Source organism: Lepidochelys kempii, chromosome 13 (assembly GCF_965140265.1).
Source record: "Lepidochelys kempii isolate rLepKem1 chromosome 13, rLepKem1.hap2, whole genome shotgun sequence".
Taxonomy (NCBI): Eukaryota; Metazoa; Chordata; order Testudines; family Cheloniidae; genus Lepidochelys; species Lepidochelys kempii.
Genome location: NC_133268.1, coordinates 17,266,412 through 17,286,399, shown reverse-complemented (window position 1 = coordinate 17,286,399; position 19,988 = coordinate 17,266,412). Strand labels below are relative to the sequence as shown.

General features: G+C 41.4%; 1 protein-coding gene across 5 annotated transcripts in view; it reads left to right on the top strand.

The window, feature by feature from the left end:
• Window positions 1-17,259, top strand: part of STAU1 (staufen double-stranded RNA binding protein 1) — a 52,771-nt gene extending 35,512 nt beyond the window's left edge. For 2 of the 5 annotated variants that reach the window (XM_073309474.1, XM_073309472.1), the window contains exons 8-16: window positions 4,761-4,859; window positions 6,328-6,540; window positions 7,278-7,421; window positions 8,383-8,529; window positions 11,275-11,347; window positions 12,640-12,959; window positions 13,724-13,846; window positions 15,417-15,502; window positions 16,199-17,259. In XM_073309474.1, coding sequence (XP_073165575.1) covers window positions 4,761-4,859; window positions 6,328-6,540; window positions 7,278-7,421; window positions 8,383-8,529; window positions 11,275-11,347; window positions 12,640-12,959; window positions 13,724-13,846; window positions 15,417-15,502; window positions 16,199-16,286 — 1,293 coding nt within the window. In that variant the 3' untranslated portion in view covers window positions 16,287-17,259. Of the gene's footprint in view, window positions 1-4,760; window positions 4,860-6,309; window positions 6,541-7,277; window positions 7,422-8,382; window positions 8,530-11,274; window positions 11,348-12,639; window positions 12,960-13,723; window positions 13,847-15,416; window positions 15,503-16,198 lie in introns of all 5 variants that reach the window. The other 3 variants (XM_073309473.1, XM_073309471.1, XM_073309476.1) reach the window with 2 other exon arrangements.
• The last annotated feature ends 2,729 nt before the right edge of the window (window positions 17,260-19,988 follow it).

Sequence of the window (19,988 nt, the reverse complement as noted above, 5' to 3'; positions counted from 1 at the left end):
GTTAAAAAAGCTAACCCATTTTCCATATGGTGTTATGGAATGAAGTGATTAGTAAATTGACACTATTCCTCTCCACTGTGGTACCTTCCCCACCAGTGCCTGACAGCTCAAGTCCTAGAGTTCCTTAGTCATTGTTGTTCTGCCTATCAAATTCACCTTTGTACCTTGTGCGGAACATGAGTGCAGTAAGGCCATAACAAACTTATGAAACAGTAATTTGTGATGTGCTCAAGATAGCATTGCTCTACTAGTGGAAGGTGCATGATCTTAGGCCTGGTCTACAGTATGCGGTTATTTTGGAATTAGCCGAGTTACCTCGAAATAAAACTGGTTCTGTCCACACGACCAAATCAGTTTTTTCGATTTTAAAGGGCTCTTTACTCTGATTTCTGTACTGCACCTCAGCAAGTGGAGTAGTGCTAAAATCGAGATCACAGTTCCGGGTTACAGGTACTGTGGACGCAATTCAACTATATTGGCCTTCGGGAGCTATCCCAGAATGCTCCCTTGTGATTGCTCTGGACAACACTCTGAACTCCGATGCACTAGCCAGGTAGGCAGTAAAAGCCCTGGGAACTTTTGAATTTCCTGTTTGGTCACCACCATCACAGGGGACTATGCAGTCCCGGATTCACAGACAAGCTCCAGCATGGTCCGACTGGGAGGTACTGGATCTCATTGCATGTTGGGGAGACGAATCTTTTATGGCAGAACTACATTCCAAAAAAAGGAACGCAGATAAGTATGCTAAAGTCTCCAGGGCCATGACGGAAAGTGGCTACTCCAGGAACACAGAACAGTGTCGTACAAAAATCAAGGCGCTCAGGCAAGTGTACCAAAAATTCAGGGAGGCGAACAGGTGCTCTGGGTCACAGCCCCATACATGCTGCTTCTACCGTGAGCTGCATGCAGTTATGGGGGGTGACGACACCACTACCCCACCACTGTCCGTGGACACCTGCAAGGGGGGAGTAGCATGGAGCGAGGAGGATGAGTTTTTGGAGGACAAAGAGGAGGAGGAGGACAGTGCACAAGCGGCAAGTGGGAATCTGTTTTCTCCCCTAGCCAGGAACAATTCTTAATGCTGGAGCCAATAGCCTCCCCCTACTCCCAAAGCATGCTCCCGGACCATGACCCTGGAGAAGGCACTTCTGGTGAGTGACAGCTTGATTGGAGCCACGCAGTAGGGGGTGGAGGGAAACCCAGCCGTGCAGGGCTGTTCGCGTTTAGTTTAAAGGGCTCATCCCTGCTCAGAGCTTCATCAGAGCCCTGCAGTGGGTGTGGGGGGCAGGAGGGAGGGTGTTGTGTGAAGCAATCATCCCAGAGAGCCCGCAGGCTGCCTGCAAGCTGAATTCTGTTGCCTGGCCACATGTGATGGCTTACTCACACCAAAGTGGCAGGCACTTCAGCGTAAGAGGCAAAATGAGACCTTGTACAGAAAGAACATGTTCTGTGTACTATGAATTGCCTGTTTCACTGAGAAACAGTGTCACATTTTAGAGAACAAAGGGATCTTTTAAAACACTACCCTCCCTTTTTCTCCGCCTGCAGCAGGCGCAAATGTTTCAACGCGGCTCCTATCTACTCCGTCCCAGAGGCTGGTCCAGATTAGAAGGCGGAAAAAATGAACTCGGGACGACATGTTTGCCGAGCTCATGCAGTCCTCCTGCACTGATAGGGCTCAGTTGAATGTGTGGAGGCAAACAATTGCAGAGTCACGTAAAGCATTACATGAATATGAAGATAGGAGGGACGTGCGCAATGAGAGCAGGCAGGATGCGATGGTCAAGCTCATGGGAGAGCAAACGGACATGCTCCTCTGTATGGTGGATCTAATGCAGGAAAGGCAGTAAGACCACAAACTGCCGCTGCAGCCCCTGAATAACCACCCTCCCTCCTCCCCAAGTTCAATAGCCTCCTCACCCAGACACCCAAGAACATGGTGGGTGGGGAGGCTATGGGGACCCACACAGTCAACCCCAGAGGATTGCACAAGCAGCAGAAAGCTGGCATATCCTAAATTTTGATTTGGTTTCTGGACTTGTCCGTCCCTCCTCCTTCACCCCCCCAACCCAATACCTCCTCTCCCCCATCTAGCTTCTGATTTCTCTCAATGTTTTGTGCAACAAATAATAAAGAACGCTTTTTAAACAATTGTGACTTTATTTCCTTTCATTCATATAGATAGATCTCTCTATCTTTATAGGGGTGAGGTAACTTTAAGAGGAACAAACACAACTCTTACACTGTACCCTGGCCAGTCATGAAACTGGCTTTCAAAGCTTCTCTGATGTGCAGCATGCCCTGCTGCGCTCTAATTGCCCTGTTGTCTGGCTGTGCGAAACTGGCTGCCAGGCGAGTTGCCTCAGCCTCCCACCCCGCCATAAATGTCTCCCCCTTACTCTCACAGATATTGTGGAGCACACAACAAGCAGCAATTACAATTGGAATATTGGTTGTGATGAGATCTGAGTCAGTAAACTGCGCCAGCGTGCTTTCAAACGTCCAAGCGCACGTTCTACCACCATTCTGCACTTGCTCAGCCTATAGCTGAACTGCTGCTTATTACTGTCCAGGGTGCCTGTGTACGGCTTCATGAACCATGGCATTAAGGGGTAGGCTGGGTCCCCAAGGATAACTATAGGCTGTGCAACATCTCCAACAGTAATTTTCTGGTCTGGGAAGTAAGTTCCTTCCGGCAGCTGTTCAAACAGACCAGAGTTCCTGAAGATGCGAGCGTCATGCACCTTTCCCGGCCATCCCACGTTGATGTCGATGAAACATTCCTTGTGATCCACCAGTGCTTGCAGCACCATGGAAAAGTACCCCTTGCAGTTTATGTATTGACCGCCCCAGTGTTTCGAGGCCAAGATAGGGATATGCATTCCGTCTATCCCCCTGCCGCAGTTAGGGAACCCCAGCGCATTAAAGCCATCCACAATGGTCTGCACATTTCCCAAAGTCACTACCCTTGATAGCAGCTGGTCAATGATTGCATTGGCTGCTTGCTGCACAGTAGCCCCCACAGTAGATTTCCCTACTCCAAACTGATTCCCGACTGATGGGTAGCTGTTGGGCGTTGCAAGCTTCCACAGGTCTAGGGCTACTTGCTTCTCAACTGTGAGGGCTGCTCTCATTTTGGTGTCTTTGCACTTCAGGGCAGGGGACAGCAAGTCACAAAGTTCCATGAAAGTGGCTCTACGCATATGAAAGTTTCTCAGCCACTGGGAATCATCCCATACCCACAACACTATGCGGTCCCACCACACTGTGCTCATTTCCCGGGCCCAGAATCGTGTTCCACAGCATGAACCTGGCCCAACAGCACCATGGTCTCCCAATCGCCACATACCGTGCTGTCTGTGTCCATGTCCGCATCAGTATAGTAATCACGCTGTCGTTTCCTCGCCCAGTTTTGCAGGTACTGCACACGCTGCTGGATAATGCGCATTACAATGGTCAAAATTGCAGTGGAGCTCTGAGCGGGCTCCATGGCTATGGCGCCTGCAGGGGTAATCCTGGAAAAAGGGCGTGAAACGTAGGAGAGCAAAGTGGCAGCAGAAACTGTGCTGTTTGGTTCACGGTAGCCGAACAAAGGCTGAAAATGGTTGTCTACCGTGGCTTTCACGGAGGTGGGAGCCCAGGACAGACAACATGGAGAAGATCGGAAGCGTGGCAATAGCGGGAGAGCAGAGTTGGCGGCGGAAGCTGTGCTGCTCGGTTCACAATAGCCAATCAGAGTTGGCAGCGGAAGCATTCGATGAGAGAGTAGATAGTAGAGATTACATAGGAAGATAAGAGGAAATGAAAGGTGGATTCATAGTAGCAGGAGAGCAGCGGTGCACCGTCTGCTGAAAGCAGTATGGTGTCTGCACACCAAAAAGGCGCGAAACAATTGTCTGCCGTAGCTTTCTGACAACACGCACCCAGAAACACCCACGAGAATGTTTTTGCCCCATCATGCACTGGAGCTTAACCCAGAATTCCAATGGGTGTTGGGAACTGTGGGATAGCTACCCACAGTGCACCACTCCGACATTCGATGCTAGCCTTGGTACTGTGAATGCAATCCGCCAAATTCACGCGCTTTAGTGGGGACATAGAAGACTGAATGTATAAAATAGCTTCCGAAAATTCGAATAGAATAATTTCGAAATGTCGTACTGTAGAGGTACCCTTAGACTCAGTCATTTAATTTTTAGGCATTTTGCGAGTGATGCATTGTAATTGCTTATGTTTCTGCAGTTAGAAATATGTGCAGAGCAAATGATTAAACAGAAGCATGTGGAGAACACGTGACTATCCCAGAAACTAATTAACCATCACTCATGAGAGTCCCACACTTGGAATTCAAATTTCTCCTGCCTTTTTTTCATCTGATACAGTCTTACAAATGTTAAATCAGCTTATGACACTACAGTGTTTCACAAGTGTATTTCAATTTGGAAACCGGTTAATTTAACACTTGAGTTTGTCTCAACACTTACAAAAATAGTTTTGAAGCTTATTGGCCTTTGTGGTGTATTTTTTTCCTTCCTTCAGTGGGCACTTGTGAATCTTATCAGGCTTTTACATAAAACCTGTTTTTCACTAAACAAGGTTCTTAAACTTACGTGTCTATACTATGTCTGGTGTATTGCACATTCTCATGAAAAGTGACAGTAAAGGTTAGACAACTTAAAGATTTATGGGTTCCATAAACTGGTTTGCTAACAAGTCAATTAGTGGGATCTTTATTTAAATAATTATGCTTCTTTTAGGTTAATGGAAAAGAACCAGATGATGAAAATCTCAATAAATCTGAAATAAGCCAAGTGTTTGAGATTGCACTTAAAAGGAACTTGCCTGTGAATTTTGAGGTATGTTTATTTTACAAGCTCTAGAGTTATTCTTTGTTAGAATATTAATTTAGTATACTAAGCTAAAATTATGTAAAGTGGCTCTGTTTTAGACAAATACAACAGACCTTTAAAGCTTCGTGTTAGTTCTGAATATGCTTTTATCTTAATGAATTTCAAGCTGATCATTCCAGGTCTATATAATTTAAAAAACAAATTCTACCACCCCAGAATTGGCACCCAATGCTAATTACTTCACATGTGAGTAGTTCTGTTGCGGGATAGGCCCTGTATGGTGCTTTTTGAAAATGAATCCTGAAAGGATCTTGCACGAAACTTTTTTTAATCACATCTATAGTTAGAACAATAAAAGCAGAGTTAAGAAGGGAAAGAGTTTAAAGTGTCCCTGTAAAGGCAAGTTACAGAAGCCTTTGCTTATTTGTGCACAGATGTGAGGGATAAACAAGGTGGGGAATCCCACAATCAGGTTCCCATTCCATATTACCCTAATCCTCAATCATCATGGGGTTACTGTTACTTTAAAATTGCTCTCCTGGCTTCAAGAACTGCCGAATCTTTGGCCTCATATGCATAAATTGTCCTGCCACTTCTCACTCTTGGTTCCCTCCTTGTCCATCTCTCCTTCAACTATTTGTTATATTAAATGAATACCTGCCAGAGGAATATCTTGTTGCACTAACACTTTAATTTATCGTATTGCTGTGATGTGCAGAAGACACAGTGAGTCTTCACACAAACACCTGAGTTCTTATGAGAGAAAATACAATTGCATATCACTGAATTGCTTTTAATCTGTTTTGTGAAACACTAGATTAATGACAGATCTGTTACATTTTCAATCCTCTGCTTGTCATACACTTGAGTTTAAATTTTTATTTATATTTGAGCTCTTTACTGTCAATTAATATGGGCCTTTGGTGTCTTTAAAGTGTGAGTAGAAATAGAGAATGTCTGTTCAAAGACCTAGTAAGTTGTAAGCAACAGTACCTCACATTTCTGCGATATGCTCTGTTTCTTTGAACTAAAATCACAGTAGACTCTAGACCTTAAATAATTACTCTTTACTGATCAAATTATTGTAATATGAACCATTTAAAGAGGTGATGTTAGTTGTGTGGAAATATACACCAAAAAAAGAGGAACACTCGTGTTTCCTGTTGAAAGGTAAAAACAGTAAATTAAATGTGAATGATGTTTGTAGCATGTAAAGTCTACTTACAGCTTGCTGTACATAAACCTTTCCAGATATAAATATCTTAGCAAATTATGGATGGGTGGGTGATATATCCATTATACTTAGTGATGATGCATTTAAACAGCCACTACCTGGATTGTTTCAGGAATGCTGTTCCATGTGAGTGTTCCGCATTTGACAGTTTTTGTGAGTGAAGTTTGTTATAACCAGTGTGCCCTACCATTTTTAATAAGTGTTTATCACGCTTTCACTCAGTTTTTCCCTCTGAAACAGGTGACAAAGGAAAGTGGTCCTCCGCATATGAAGAGCTTTGTAACCAAGGTGTTCGTTGGAGAATTTATGGGTGAAGGTGAAGGAAAGAGCAAGAAGATCTCAAAGAAAAATGCTGCAATAGCGGTCCTAGAGGAACTGAAAAAACTGCCACCCCTCCCTATGGTTGAGAAAATGAAGCCACGAATCAAAAAGAAAACAAAATCAATAGTGAAGGTAAAAAAATACTTTATGGTGGACTCAAATTTAACTGCTGTAAAATGTCATAGGGTGAGGGACATTCCAAGCTGATTATAAATCACCTTTTCAAATGCTGCACCTAAACCAGCAGTCCCAAGCAGCAACTGAGATGTTAGTTAACCTGCATCCACTGTTAATGGAGCTCTGGCCTCGGTGCACTAAAGAGGAATTATGTTAGCTTTGCGAACAATGAGAAAACACATGGAAGTTGCATCCGATGAAGTGAGCTGTAGCTCACGAAAGCTTATGCTCAAATAAATTTGTTAGTCTCTAAGGTGCTACAAGTACTCCTGTTCTTTTTGCGGATACAGACTAACATGGCTGCTACTCTGAAACCTGACATAGAAGAATGTTTACCCTATAAACTACTAGTTTTATCTTATTTTCAAGCTTCTAAGGGCATTGCAGTTTGTCGATTAGTTTTAGTGGTGCCACTTCCCTCCGAGACTGTACTTTCAGCACTAGTCTCCTAACATTCAAAATAAGCTGAACTTGTGACGCTTGCTGGTGGCAGGTTATCGAAGAACTAAGTTGGCTACTTCGTTTGGCTATTGGTATTGCTTTTTGTAGTGTTTCATAAAGCAGGTTTTGGTGTTTTTTAGAGAATCTAAAGCCCAGAGTTGAATGAATGAATTGGCACACTACATTTAGGATTACTGTACTCAAATATTCACAAGTGTCAGCTTATTTCTTCAACGTTATTTCCACCTTAGCTGCAAACAAGCCCAGAATATGGCCAAGGAATGAATCCCATTAGCAGACTTGCTCAGATACAGCAGGCCAAAAAAGAGAAGGAGCCAGAGTACATGCTCATCACAGAACGTGGTCTTCCAAGGCGCAGGGAGTTTGTTATGCAGGTTTGTATATTGATTTCAGATCTCTGGTTGCCTGGCTTTGATTTTTTATTTTTATTTTTTAGCTTAGGGTTACCAGACTTTACAACAATGATAAATGTAGCTAGCAGGATTGCACCCTTCATTCCGCTGACCTCATTAGGAAATATTTTCTCTGACTCCATTGGAGCAGGATAAGGACTCAAGACAGCAAATCTCTCCTATCTTGAGTCCTGTCAAAAAGCTGGATAGGTTGCTGGAACACTATCTCATACCTACATCATGCTCTAATTTTCTTTTTTTTAGCAAAAATAAAACTAACATGAATTGCAAAGTGCTGCCGAATATGATAGTAGGTGCTTCATACATCTAAAATGTGGGCTTCATTGAAATGTAGCTCTGAGAATCCCTTGGCTTTTTTCACTAGTTTCCTTCTCCCATTAGAAGTGCTGTGGTCCAAAATCTCACTCTGCATTGCAAATTCCAGTAATTTGGTAGCATTTGTGACCGTAGGTATTCTGCTGATTTGTGGCTGATTAACTACCATCCCTCGGTAGTTAAAGTGCTTAAATGCTTTCCAGCCCTCTGTCTTTTATGCTGAGCAAGGCAGAAAACTATCACTATGTAAAAGGATGTGAATTCTTACTGCACTTCCATTGCACCAAGAAAGCTGCAGAATTCTGAGCCAATTACTTTAACTTGGTAACTTTTTGAATATAAATTTCTTGGCTTGACAGAGCATTTAAGCCAATGCCAAAGTGAGATCATGAAATACAGCTGATTATTGTACTTGTATGTGGCTTTGTGCTGGGGAGAAGAACGATCAATTATATCAAAAGACAAACTTGGTTAGGCCAATAAATCAATTCAGCTGATTCTCTGATCACTCAGACCATATTTGAGACAAATGGGCCACTAATGAGCATACACTGGTTTTACTTTTATAAGGATTTATTTGCTTTTTCTTTGTCCCTGTTTCTTCCAGGTGAAAGTTGGCATGCACACAGCTGAAGGAATGGGTACGAACAAGAAAGTGGCTAAACGCAATGCAGCTGAAAACATGCTGGAGCTTTTAGGTTTCAAAGTCCCCCAGCCTCAACCCCCAAAGCCAGCACTAAAGACAGAAGAGAAGGTAAAACATTTTTAAATTACTACCACTTGGCATTTCAGCAAATGTTGAGTGAAATGATGACTGGCAGAGGTGCAGGGGGCAAGAGTATATCAAGTTCATACTTCCCACCGCAGCACATTTGACAAGAGGCAGCAGTAATCCAGCTACAATGCATTGAGTGAAAGGGAGTGCCAGTTAGTACTACCTGTTGGTATCAAGGCCCCAGTGAGTTTCTGAACAAGAGTATAATCATGGCCCTGTGCACTAGCCACTGAGTGCGGAGTAGTGTTGGGGCACATATAATACAGATCCTCCTGGGTCTTGACAGTACTATATCTGCTCTTGACATAATGTTGCTGGAGGACCATCTCTTCACGGAATGGGTCAGAGCTTCAATCATAGAATATCAGGGTTGGAAGGGACCTCAGGAGGTCATCTAGTCCAACCCCCTGCTCAAAGCAGGGCCAATCACCAACTAAATCATCCCAGCCAGGGCTTTGTCAAGCCTGACCTTAAAAACCTCTAAGGAAGGAGACTCCACCACCTCCCGAAGTAACCCATTCCAGTGCTTCACCACCCTCCTAGTGAAAAGGTTTTTATTTCCTAATATCCAACCTAAACCTCCCCCCTGCAACTTGAGACCATTACTCCTTGTTCTGTCATGTGGTACCACTGAGAACAGTCTAGAACAGGGGTAGGCAAACTTGTTTTGGCCTGAGGGCCACATCAGGATGCAAAATTGTATGGAGGGCCAGGTAGGGAAGGCTGTGCCTCCCCAAACAGCTTGGCCCCTTCCCACTTCCCGCCCCCGACTGCCTCCCTCAGAACCTCCGACCCATCCAACCCCCCTTGCTCCTTGTCCCCTCACCGTCCTGGGACCCCACACCTCAAACCGCCCCCCACCCCCGGAACCCTCCCCCCTATCCAACCCCCCTGTCCCCTGACTGCCCTAGCCACACCCGCGCCCCCTGACAGATCACCTGGGACTCACATGGCTATCCAAATGCCCCCTGACCTCCACCCCATCCAACCAGCCCCCGGGACCTCCTGCCCCTTATCCAACTGCCACCTTCTTACTATGCAGCTCAGAGCAGCAGGAGCTCGCAGCCCAGCCGGAGCCAGCCATGCTGCCTGTGTGGCAGCTTGCCTGCAGGGGAGGGGGGACAGCATGGGAGGAGCCGGGGTCTAGCCTCCCCAGCCGGGAGCTCAAGGGATGGACAGGACAGTCCTGTGGGCTGGATGTGGCCCGTGGGCCATAGTGCAGTGGTGGGCAAACTAAGTCCTTTTCTGCAGAACTGCTGCCTAGCCACTTGGTCCCTAGTCTGTGGCAGTGCATGGGATTCTTCTGTCCTAAGTGCAAGACTCTGCACTTGTCCTTGTTGAACCTCATCAGATTTCTTTTGGCCCAATCCTGTAATTTGTTTAGGTCCCTCTGTATCCGATCCCTACCCTCCAGCATATCTACCACTCCTCCCAGTTTAGTATCATCAGCAAACTTGCTGAGGGTGCAATCCACGCCATCCTCCAGATCATTAATGAAGATATTGAACAAAACTGGCCCCAGGACCGACCTTTGGGGCACTCCACTTGATACCGGCTGCCAACTAGACATGGAGCCATTGATCACTACCCATTGAGCCCGACGATCTAGCCAGCTTTCTATCCACCTTATAGCTTGTGATATTTAAAATCCTTGGTCTGAGGACCTAAGCTTCAGCAGGCTTATATCAGACCTCATGATAACATTATTTTTATGTAGCTTAATATTGGATTCTGTTGGGTACTTAAAACAATTGAAAAGTTTTTCCCTTGGTTTATACATTTAGAAATTTGACTTCTACTGACTAATGATGCTTGAAATTAATAAGATATTTTTCTCCCTTTGTACACCAATGTTATCTATGTCATTACTGCTCTAGGAATAGTGATAACTACAGCTAAGATTTTGTCACGGTTATTTTTAGTAAAAGTCACTGACAGGTCACAGGCAATAAACAAAAATTCACAGAAGCTGTGACCCGTCTGTGACTTTTGCTGCTGCAACTCCATGGTTTCCCCTGCTTCCATGGTGGCTGGGAGCTGCAGGGTTCTCCTCTTTCTCCCGTCCCCCGTCTCTCCTTCCCACCCCGCCCCCCAAGGCTGTCCCTGGTCACTGGAACCCCAAAGAGGGCACCCTGAGGAGGCTGTCGCCTGTTGCTGGAACCCTGCCGGGGCCCTGCTGGCTGCCAGTTCCAGTCCCACAACCCCAGGGGCTGAAGCAGAAAATGTCATGGAGGTCTCTGGAAGTCAAGATTTGTAGAATGGACAGGGTCAAAACTTGGCTTAATTTGAAACCATGAATTAATGGATAGTTTTTTAAATAAATCCTTTCAGTTTACATTTACGATACAGTACCATACTTCCTTTTGAGAAGGCATAGTAATCTCAGGCAACTCATATGGCTGTGCAGTCAGCTTTAAAGATTCAGACTAAGCTTTATTATCTTCAGCCTAGGTTCACTTGAGCCCACTCAGTTTAACAGTACCAACCAAGAGTATCCAGTTCTGAGCTACAATGCTTTTCAGTAGCACTTACTCATAGACTAAATGTAGTCTTGCCTACCTAGTGTGTGTATGATTCACTTAATTTGTTTTGTTCTTGCATGGCTATGTAAAGATTAAGTTCTGGGTATGCAACTGGAATCCTTTTCTAAAGTTTTGTGACAATTGAACCACTTAGATCGTGAAATCTTTAAGGAAAAGTTATTGGTTTATGGGTTTTTTTTAGACACCAGTAAAGAAACCAGGCGATGGAAGAAAAGTAACCTTCTTTGAACCAGGCACTGAAGAAACTTCAGCTAGTAAGTGAAATGACTGAAATTAATTTGGCCCTTTATTTTATTATGGGTGTATGTTCGCAAGATATGTTCCGTTCTTGACTTGATTGCTGCACTTAGCCTGCTGTGTATATGGAGTACCAGATGAGCTTTCTTTAAGGAGCTGCCTTATTGCAAATAGTTCTGGTTCTGCTCGTCAGGTCTCAGATGAATGAGCATGGATTTGTGTGAATTAGTCCTTAAAAGTTTATTAATAGAGGGGCTTGATTGTGCCCCAAGTTACACCCATCTTCTGGCTATGAAACTTTATTTGCTTCCAAGATCATTTTCCTCGCTTGTGCTCTGACTTTGTCATCCCTTCCCTCATCCATTTCTAGTGTTCATCCTGTAGTCATGCCCTACCTAATTTATCTAATCTACCATGATGCTGACCCCTGCCTTTGATCTGCCACTGTACCCACCCCTCAGATACACCACCTCATATTCTCCCATGGTACTCCGTATGAGCCTCTGTCAGGGGATAAAGGGACAGAACTTCTGCAAAAGGTCACTACCTTATCCTCTTCGAAATCTCTTCTTAAATCTAACTTCTGCCATGGTGCCTACAAATAACTATTGGTTGACAACAGTTAGGCAGGCGGTGAGCTGTGACTTCTGCTTATTGTATGACATGCTTGCTTACTAACCTCATGTTCCTCCTCATGTGTTCTCCTCAACCTGCTGTGTCTTGTCATAACCTAGATTGTAAGCTGTCTTGGTCCGGGATTCTTTTTACCACCTGTACAGTGCTTAGCACAGTGAAGTCTGGTCATTGTGTGGTTCCCTATGCTGCTATTGTGATTCAGATAACATAGTAAAATAATGACAGGTGCATCCGATGAAGTGAGCTGTAGCTCACGAAAGCTTATGCTCAAATAAATTGGTTAGTCTCTAAGGTGCCACAAGTCCTCCTTTTCTTTTTATAGTAAAATAAGAGACCCTGATGTCAAAGGCCACCTGGAGTGTAGCTGCAGCAACGCAAGATAGCTCCACTGGAGAGGCTGTAGTCAGGGCACTTGGGGATAAAGGGGCACCTTTGGCAGAAACAGCCGTTGCATTGAATAATTCATTCAACGCAGCATTGCAAATACTACCCAGGGTGCAGTTGCACCCTTCCGAAACAGTGGAGATGAATCAAGCCCAGTAAGTGTGACTACTTTTGAAACACAACAAAAACTTGTAGATGTTTAGAGATTTATAAATTCTTAGGTGTATGCTGACCAGGCTCCCTTGATAAATGGCTAGAATCTATTTAATGTGTACCTCTCTCTCTTCAGGTAATAAAGATGATGAGTTTAGGATGCCTTATCTCAGCCATCAGCAGCTTCCTGCTGGAATTCTTCCCATGGTCCCAGAGGTTGCACAAGCTGTAGGAGCCAATCAAGGACATCACACCAAAGACTTCAACAGGGCAGCCCCTAATCCTGCCAAGGCTACAGTAACAGCCATGATTGCTAGAGAGCTGTTATATGGTGGTACATCTCCTACTGCTGAGACCATATTGAAGAATAACAACTCATCAGGCCACGTACCCCATGGACCACTCACTAGGCCCTCTGAACAGTTGGACTACCTTTCCGGTGTTCAGGGAATCCAGGTAAATGTTCAATCTGAGGTATAGCTGGAAAAATATTATATAGGGTTTACCATACTAGATTAGATGGCTATTTAATAAAATTCTCTCTGCCAATTGCTTCTGATTCTGAGAGTACTTAAGTTGCCCTCGGCTTCCTATTAATATTTTTCTCCAGCTGGAAAACCTTTTGAATTTTAGAGTTTTAGTATTTGAAATATGCATTTCTTTGATTCATGTCCTACCTTAATTCAGTGCTATTTCAAAGTCTATTTTTAAGAAATGGAATTAAGTTCCATTTTGTAAAGTGTTTCCTTAACGTGAGAATATATAGCCGACCAATATTGGCTGATCCAAATTTAAGTTTTTGAAAAATCCCTGGGTACTTTGACACTTGCTGTAGGCTACAAATTAGTCATCTTCCATATTTTCTTTAATAGGAATTTACATTTCAACTACTGCATTGCATTAATACAAACAATTTCATGGATAAATTATACTATGAAGAATTTAAAATGGCAAGTACCCATGGTCGGAATAATGACAGCAACAGTAACTTTTATACAGCACCTTTCATCTAGGAGCTCTTATATGTGTTCAAGAATTATTACAGGTTCAAAGTTAGGCTTCAGAATAAATGGTTTTACTAGTTTTTATAAGAATCATTGTTCAATTAGATTGAACATGGTTTTGTGGTGAGGGCAGATACTACATAGTGGCTGGAATACATTTACTCTTATCACAGTTCATTGAGAATAACTGAAGCATTTTTCTTTTTTTTTCCTCAGGTGGAATACAAAGACTTTCCAAAAAATAACAAGAACGAGTTTGTATCTCTTATAAACTGTTCCTCTCAGCCACCACTGATCAGCCATGGAATTGGAAAGGATGTAGAATCTTGCCATGATATGGTATGACAACTATCACTGATTTACTATCTTCTTTGGTCTGCATTGAGCAAGGGGTGCAATTGATCATCCAAGACGTCATTTCACAGCCAAATATCTTTGCTGTGTAATTGGTTAATTTTTCTCCGACATGTTGCAAACCTCAGAAGCACTTAAATTGATTTACTCTATACTGATGTACTTCAGATGTAGAATTGATATTTAAAATGCTAAATACATGCTCACCGTTTTGGCCTATAAAATGTACTTGCTTTCTTATCTTGCTGTGATTAGTTAGCTTACGTGATCATTTAGTAAAGAAAATGTATAAAGTGAACTTTCAGAACATAAATACCTATTGATATTTTCTCATTGGGAACTGAAATACGCTTTTATCTGATTCTATTATAATTCTTCAGGCTAGACTTCCTGCTAAAAGTAAACCAAGATGAAAACAATGTCATTCCCATTAGATAGTACAAGACACTCTCAGATCTAGTAGGTTTTAAAAGGAGATTATCTCCTAGACTGTAAACTTTGAGGGAGAGACCTGGTTGTACCAGTCTGAAAGGTGTTTATATTGTTGGTAACATGCATCTAGTCTATTACAACTTTGAAAAAGTTTGTCATTCCTGGGCTGTTCAGTGGTGAATGGTGTTCTGACAGCCTCACATGGCAGCTTAACTCTTAAATATAATTTAAATCACACAAATATATTTTATCTTTATACTTGGATTATTTATAGGATATTTTATTATATTTTATAATCTTTTAAATTTTTCTAGAGATTTCTTTTTAACCTGACTTATGTCCTCACTTTGAAGTACTCATAGATATCTGCCCATCCTGTTCAAAGAATGTATATAAGATTAGGCATACAAACAGATGTAACAGGAAAAGCTGTAAATTTGGAGAAGAAACTTTAAGACCAGCCTTATGAAATTATTTTACTGTCTCTTGCACGTGTTCATATATTTATCTTTAATTTATGCATATGACATAACTAACCTTTAAGGTTAATATTAAACCAAAAATAATTTTAAAAAAAAAGAGAGAGAGAATAGTCCAAATCCTGATCCTAATCAAATTACTGAAAAATCTTTTTCAGTTCAGCCCAGAAGATGACCTGTTTGTCACATAGTGACAAAACACCTATAGCCTGTTAAAGAGTAATCACACTGTACCTATATTTTCATCCAAATGTAACTTAGTAGCTCACTTTTCCGGCAAAGCATTTTCTGATTCTGTTCATTTTAACCATCTGTGCCTGGTATCAATATGGTTAGAAATAAATAATTGGTAATGACCTCTTTAATGACACAAGTAGCAGGCCAGTGGTGGTGGTCATGTTTGGCACTGTTGGATCCATTGTCCCCTCCCCTAAGAACAAATGCAGTAGGAAATCCAAAGCCACAGCATTCTACTGCTGTCTAGTGCTACAAAATGCTTTTACATGTTGAAACCTTCATCCTTCCTCAATACTAACTACACAGGAGGAAAATTAGACTTGGCTTTACTTTGATGCCTGGTTTCAAGTTGGCCTTTAGTCCTGTTTTCCCCCAAATGAACTAAAAGAAATGACTCTTCTCTTTAGGCTGCACTGAACATTTTAAAGTTGCTGTCTGAGTTGGACCAACAAAGTACAGAGATGCCACGACAAGGAAATGGACCAATGTCTGTGTGAGTGAAAGAAATTAATTCTGGCCAATATTTTTCCCTTGCAGTAAAGTAAAAGTGGCTGTGACCTTTTAAGGACAGCCTTACCTCAGGCAAATAAAATGTTGTAAGGTTGGTTTGTTTTTGTCTTTGGCTTTTTTTGGCCAGGAGAGTTAAAATATCAAGCTATTATCTTGTTAAGGGTGAGAGAACAAGTTTTATGACTAAGCTTGGACATTTTTATGACAGGCCAAAGAAAAGTTATTGGGCTCAATATAGGGGTAATTGGGTGAAATGTAATGGCTCATGATATATACAGGTAGTCTAACTAGATCATCTGATTCTCTCTTCTGGTCTTATGCTCCATGAATCTATTACTCTTACCCACTTGCTTTAACAAATGTTTAGTAGTTCCTTTTTTCAGAGAGTCTTCTGAATATGTAACCATAAACAGAATATCCAGGTTAGCCAGCTTACTGTTGTCTAAATTGCCAATGGAATTGTAAACAAATTCCTTTGCTGCTCAAGAAGTTTGAGCTAATTAAATTATGGAACTGGCAGCACACTTTCTATCAACTCGGAAAAAACTTTATGGGAGCCTGTTGGTTCACGTGAACTCTTTTTTTTTCGTGGCAATATAAAATCCTCTGTGTCAAGACAGTTAGTGAAAATAGCGTTACAGGAGGATCCTCTGAGTAACGTGGTGTTTCTCATTTCTAGATGTGTGAAACAAGAAATGGAAAGTGACCCTCTCCTCAAACCGGCTAACTCAAACACTTTGGGACAAACACTGGACAGCACTGCCTGAAAAGGCTTTTGACTGGACCCAAACCTGAAAGCACCAGAGAAAATCAAATGCTTCCTATTAATGTAACCTAACCGTTTTAGAGTGCTACAGTCTTTCCAACCTACTGTAGTATCTAAATCATAACCGTTGCTTTTTCTTCAAAGTGATAAATTTTTAGTTTCATTATACTGTTTTGATTGAAATGACACTATAAATTTTTCCTTTAAAAGTTTCTTAATTGTATCTAGAACAATAGCACAGTTTAGAAACTTTGTCTTCGGAGACTGATGTTATCTGTGAACTAACTTGGGAAGATCATATCCATGTATGTGGTTATTTTGTTTTTACTGAAATAGCAAAGTTTCACTGGAAACAAATTGTGTGCCCTCCATTTAAAAAAAAAAAAAAAAAGTCAAGGACTTCGGCAAACTTAACTTAATTCTTCAACGGTTGTATGAATTAAACATTTTAGGAATTTTAAACTTTGTTTGATTTTGGTTAATTTCTAGTTTTCTTGTGGGGAATGGGGGGACTTGAATGCAACAGGAGTTTAAATAATCTCTGATCTATGTTTTAAAGATTGTGTGTGTGTGTGTGTGTGTGTATATAGATATATATCTATGTATATCTATATATATAGAGAGAGAGAGATATATAGTGGCACACAACTCACTACATTACAGGATATGATCTCAGTGTAGTGCATATAAAACTGCAGATTGATTTTCCTTGAGTGCTTTATACTGTTTAATTACATCTCCATGTAGGGCTGAAAAAAATTACCTATGTTTATATATAAACTGTGTTGCTTTTGATGTTGTGTTATTGCACACAAATCTGTGTGCAATAAGTTTTTTGCATATGGTCCAGGTAAAGCACGATAGCCTTGCAAGTTAAGTACTGCTTCAGTTCATTGTTTACGCTGGAATTTTTTCTCCCCATGGAATGTAAGTAAAACGTAGTGTTTGTCACCAATAAATGGTAATACTAAAAATTTTTTGGTTAATTTATTCTTGTATGCCATTACTGGGGCTCCTTTTTGATAGGATTTGTAATGCTTGTGATATAGTACGGGCTGTAATGTAAAACTATGAAGTAACTGTACAATGGTTAATCAATAACCTATAAATAACTACTTTTTAGTAATGTGGAGGTTGTGACAAACTGGCTAGGTCAAGGAAATTCAAAAGTAATATGGGTACGCTCTCTGTCTTTGGTGCCACAATGTCTAGCTTAAATACATTAATGGGAGCCTTACAAAATTATAACATGATTTTGAAAAGCAACATGGCACAGCAGGTTGAAATGATATCAATACTTAGATCTCTACTTTTAAGTTTTCTTGCTTGCTTGTAATTTGTGTCATAATCTTAGCTTTGCACAGAGTAATTTTTGGGGGGTACTATTTAAACACCCAAAACCTTCCCTCTAGCAGCAAGAATTGGCACCATAGACTGACACATAACAGTGTAACATTTGGATGTGAACTACCTTAAATGTATATTTAACTGGTAACCTGTAGCAGCTCTTCCTAAATATCCACATGCAGTATGTGAAGTAAATGTTCTTCTGAAAAGCAGTTACTGCACATGCTGTTTATTCAAAGTTAAATGTCTCGGCCATATTAAACCTTATTTTGTTCACATTATTAAGCAATTGGGCCATATTAACTGCTTACCAAATTTTTATTAAATCAAAGTTGTTTTTGATCATTATAAGTGCAAAAAGCATTGTAAAGTTTTTTTACATTTGTAGAACTAAAATGCTGTAAATTTAAAAATTAAAAAAAAGACTTGCTAGGCTGAGACTCTGTATTGCAAATTCTTACAACTTAGAAATTCCCTGGAAAATCGTTTATAATGGAAAACCTGAACGATGGTGCAGGTGGTCACCATAGGTCTCTGTTCTGCAGTTGGGTAACTCTTCTCACTAAGCTGAACAGGCCAGCCTACAGTTCTGGCTGTCTTGGCTTGTGTAGCTGTTGAGGTATGACAGTGCTCCACGTGAACTTTTAACAAAAAATATCAAATGTGTCCATTGTCAAATACCTAATGCATTCCTAGATGCACTATCACCATACGTGTATGTGGGACATTAGACACAGGATAAGGTCCCTGGCCCAAAGCCAGATAACAGGACATCAGATTATGGGGAGGTGGGTGGTAAGTGGAGCCAAGAATGTGCAAAAGGAAAGCATTTTTTTTTTCACCTGGAGCTGTACTTGAGCTGCTTTGTTACATTATTGCTTGGGTTTTATGTTCTATTTAGTCCTTCTATTCTATTTAGTCTACTCTTAATGCAGAGTAGGATAGGACAAGTGTATAATAAATACCCAGCTCTTACATAGCATTTTCCATTAGTAGATCTTGAAGTGCTTTACAAAGGAGGCCATATCATTCTCCCCGTTTTACAGATGGAGAAACTAAGGTTCTTGACGTTGAAGTGACTTGCCCAGCATCACCAGGCTAGTAGCAGGCTAGTAGCAGACCTGAAACTAGAACCCAAGTTTTCTGAATCCCTCTCCAGTATCCATGAGGCAATACTGCCTCTGACTTTTTCTGTGCTAAACTCCTATTGCTTTGATCTTCTTAGATCCCTAAAAACGTGCATACACATGACTAAAATGTACAGTGTTCACCATTGGCCAAACTCCTCCCATTGAAGTCAAAATCCCACTGCAAGTCTATAATTCTGGTAAGTCTTGTTTTTGCTAATGAGCCTCATATAAGTAGACTGCAAGATTTATAGTTCTAAAAACATGCCTTTGCATCAGACTCTTGGTTTAATTGGTTTAAGTAATTTTTTCATGCAATGGGAGATTTTGACACAGTCGAACCAGTCCAGGAGCATTTTCTGCTCTCATTAATACAGTCTAGCAAATGGATAATCTTTCTGGGTTTATCTTTTTGTCTAAGTTTAGGGTTACTGACTATAACAATTTCAGTGTCCCAGAACCTAACGAACCTTCAGCAAGGGGAGAAGCTTTGCAGACCAAAAGGTCATGCAATTTAGTAATACAGTGGAACCTCAGAGTTACACACATCTCAGGAATGGAAGTTATTCATAACTCTGAAATGTGCGTAGCTCTGAACTTATGGTGGTTCTTTCAAAAGTTTACAGCTGAACATTGACTTAATACAGCTTTGAAACTACGATGCAGAAGAAAAATGCTGCTTTCCCTTTATTTTTTTTAGCAGTTTACATTTAACACAGCACTATGCTGTATTTGCTTTTTTTCATCTCTGCTGCTGCTGCCTGATTGTGTACTTCTGGTTCCAAATGAGGTGTTTGCTGACAGGTCAGTTCTTAACTTTGGTGTTCATAACTGAGGTTCTGTTGTACTGGGTTTGCCTTTCAAATCGTGACTGAGTGTAAGGAAAATCTAACATTTAAAATATCTAGTCCTGTTCTATCAGTCTCTTAACAATTACACTAACAGCAATTGAGACTGTGATCTTTCTTTTCAGTCTTTGCTTTCTCTCACATGGTAGTAATAGCATTTATATAGCACTTTACGTGTTCTTAGCACTGTACAGACACTAATCCTCACAACATCCCTGTGAGGTAGGTGAGAAAGTTCAATTTACACCGACTTTCAGCATTGAAATCAAAACACACACTTAAGACAAGCTTCACTGTGCTTCACATTGAATCTTCTCACATTTATAAATGGCATCTGTGTTTCATGCTCGTATCCACAGCAGTGGTTTACCTCCTGTGTAG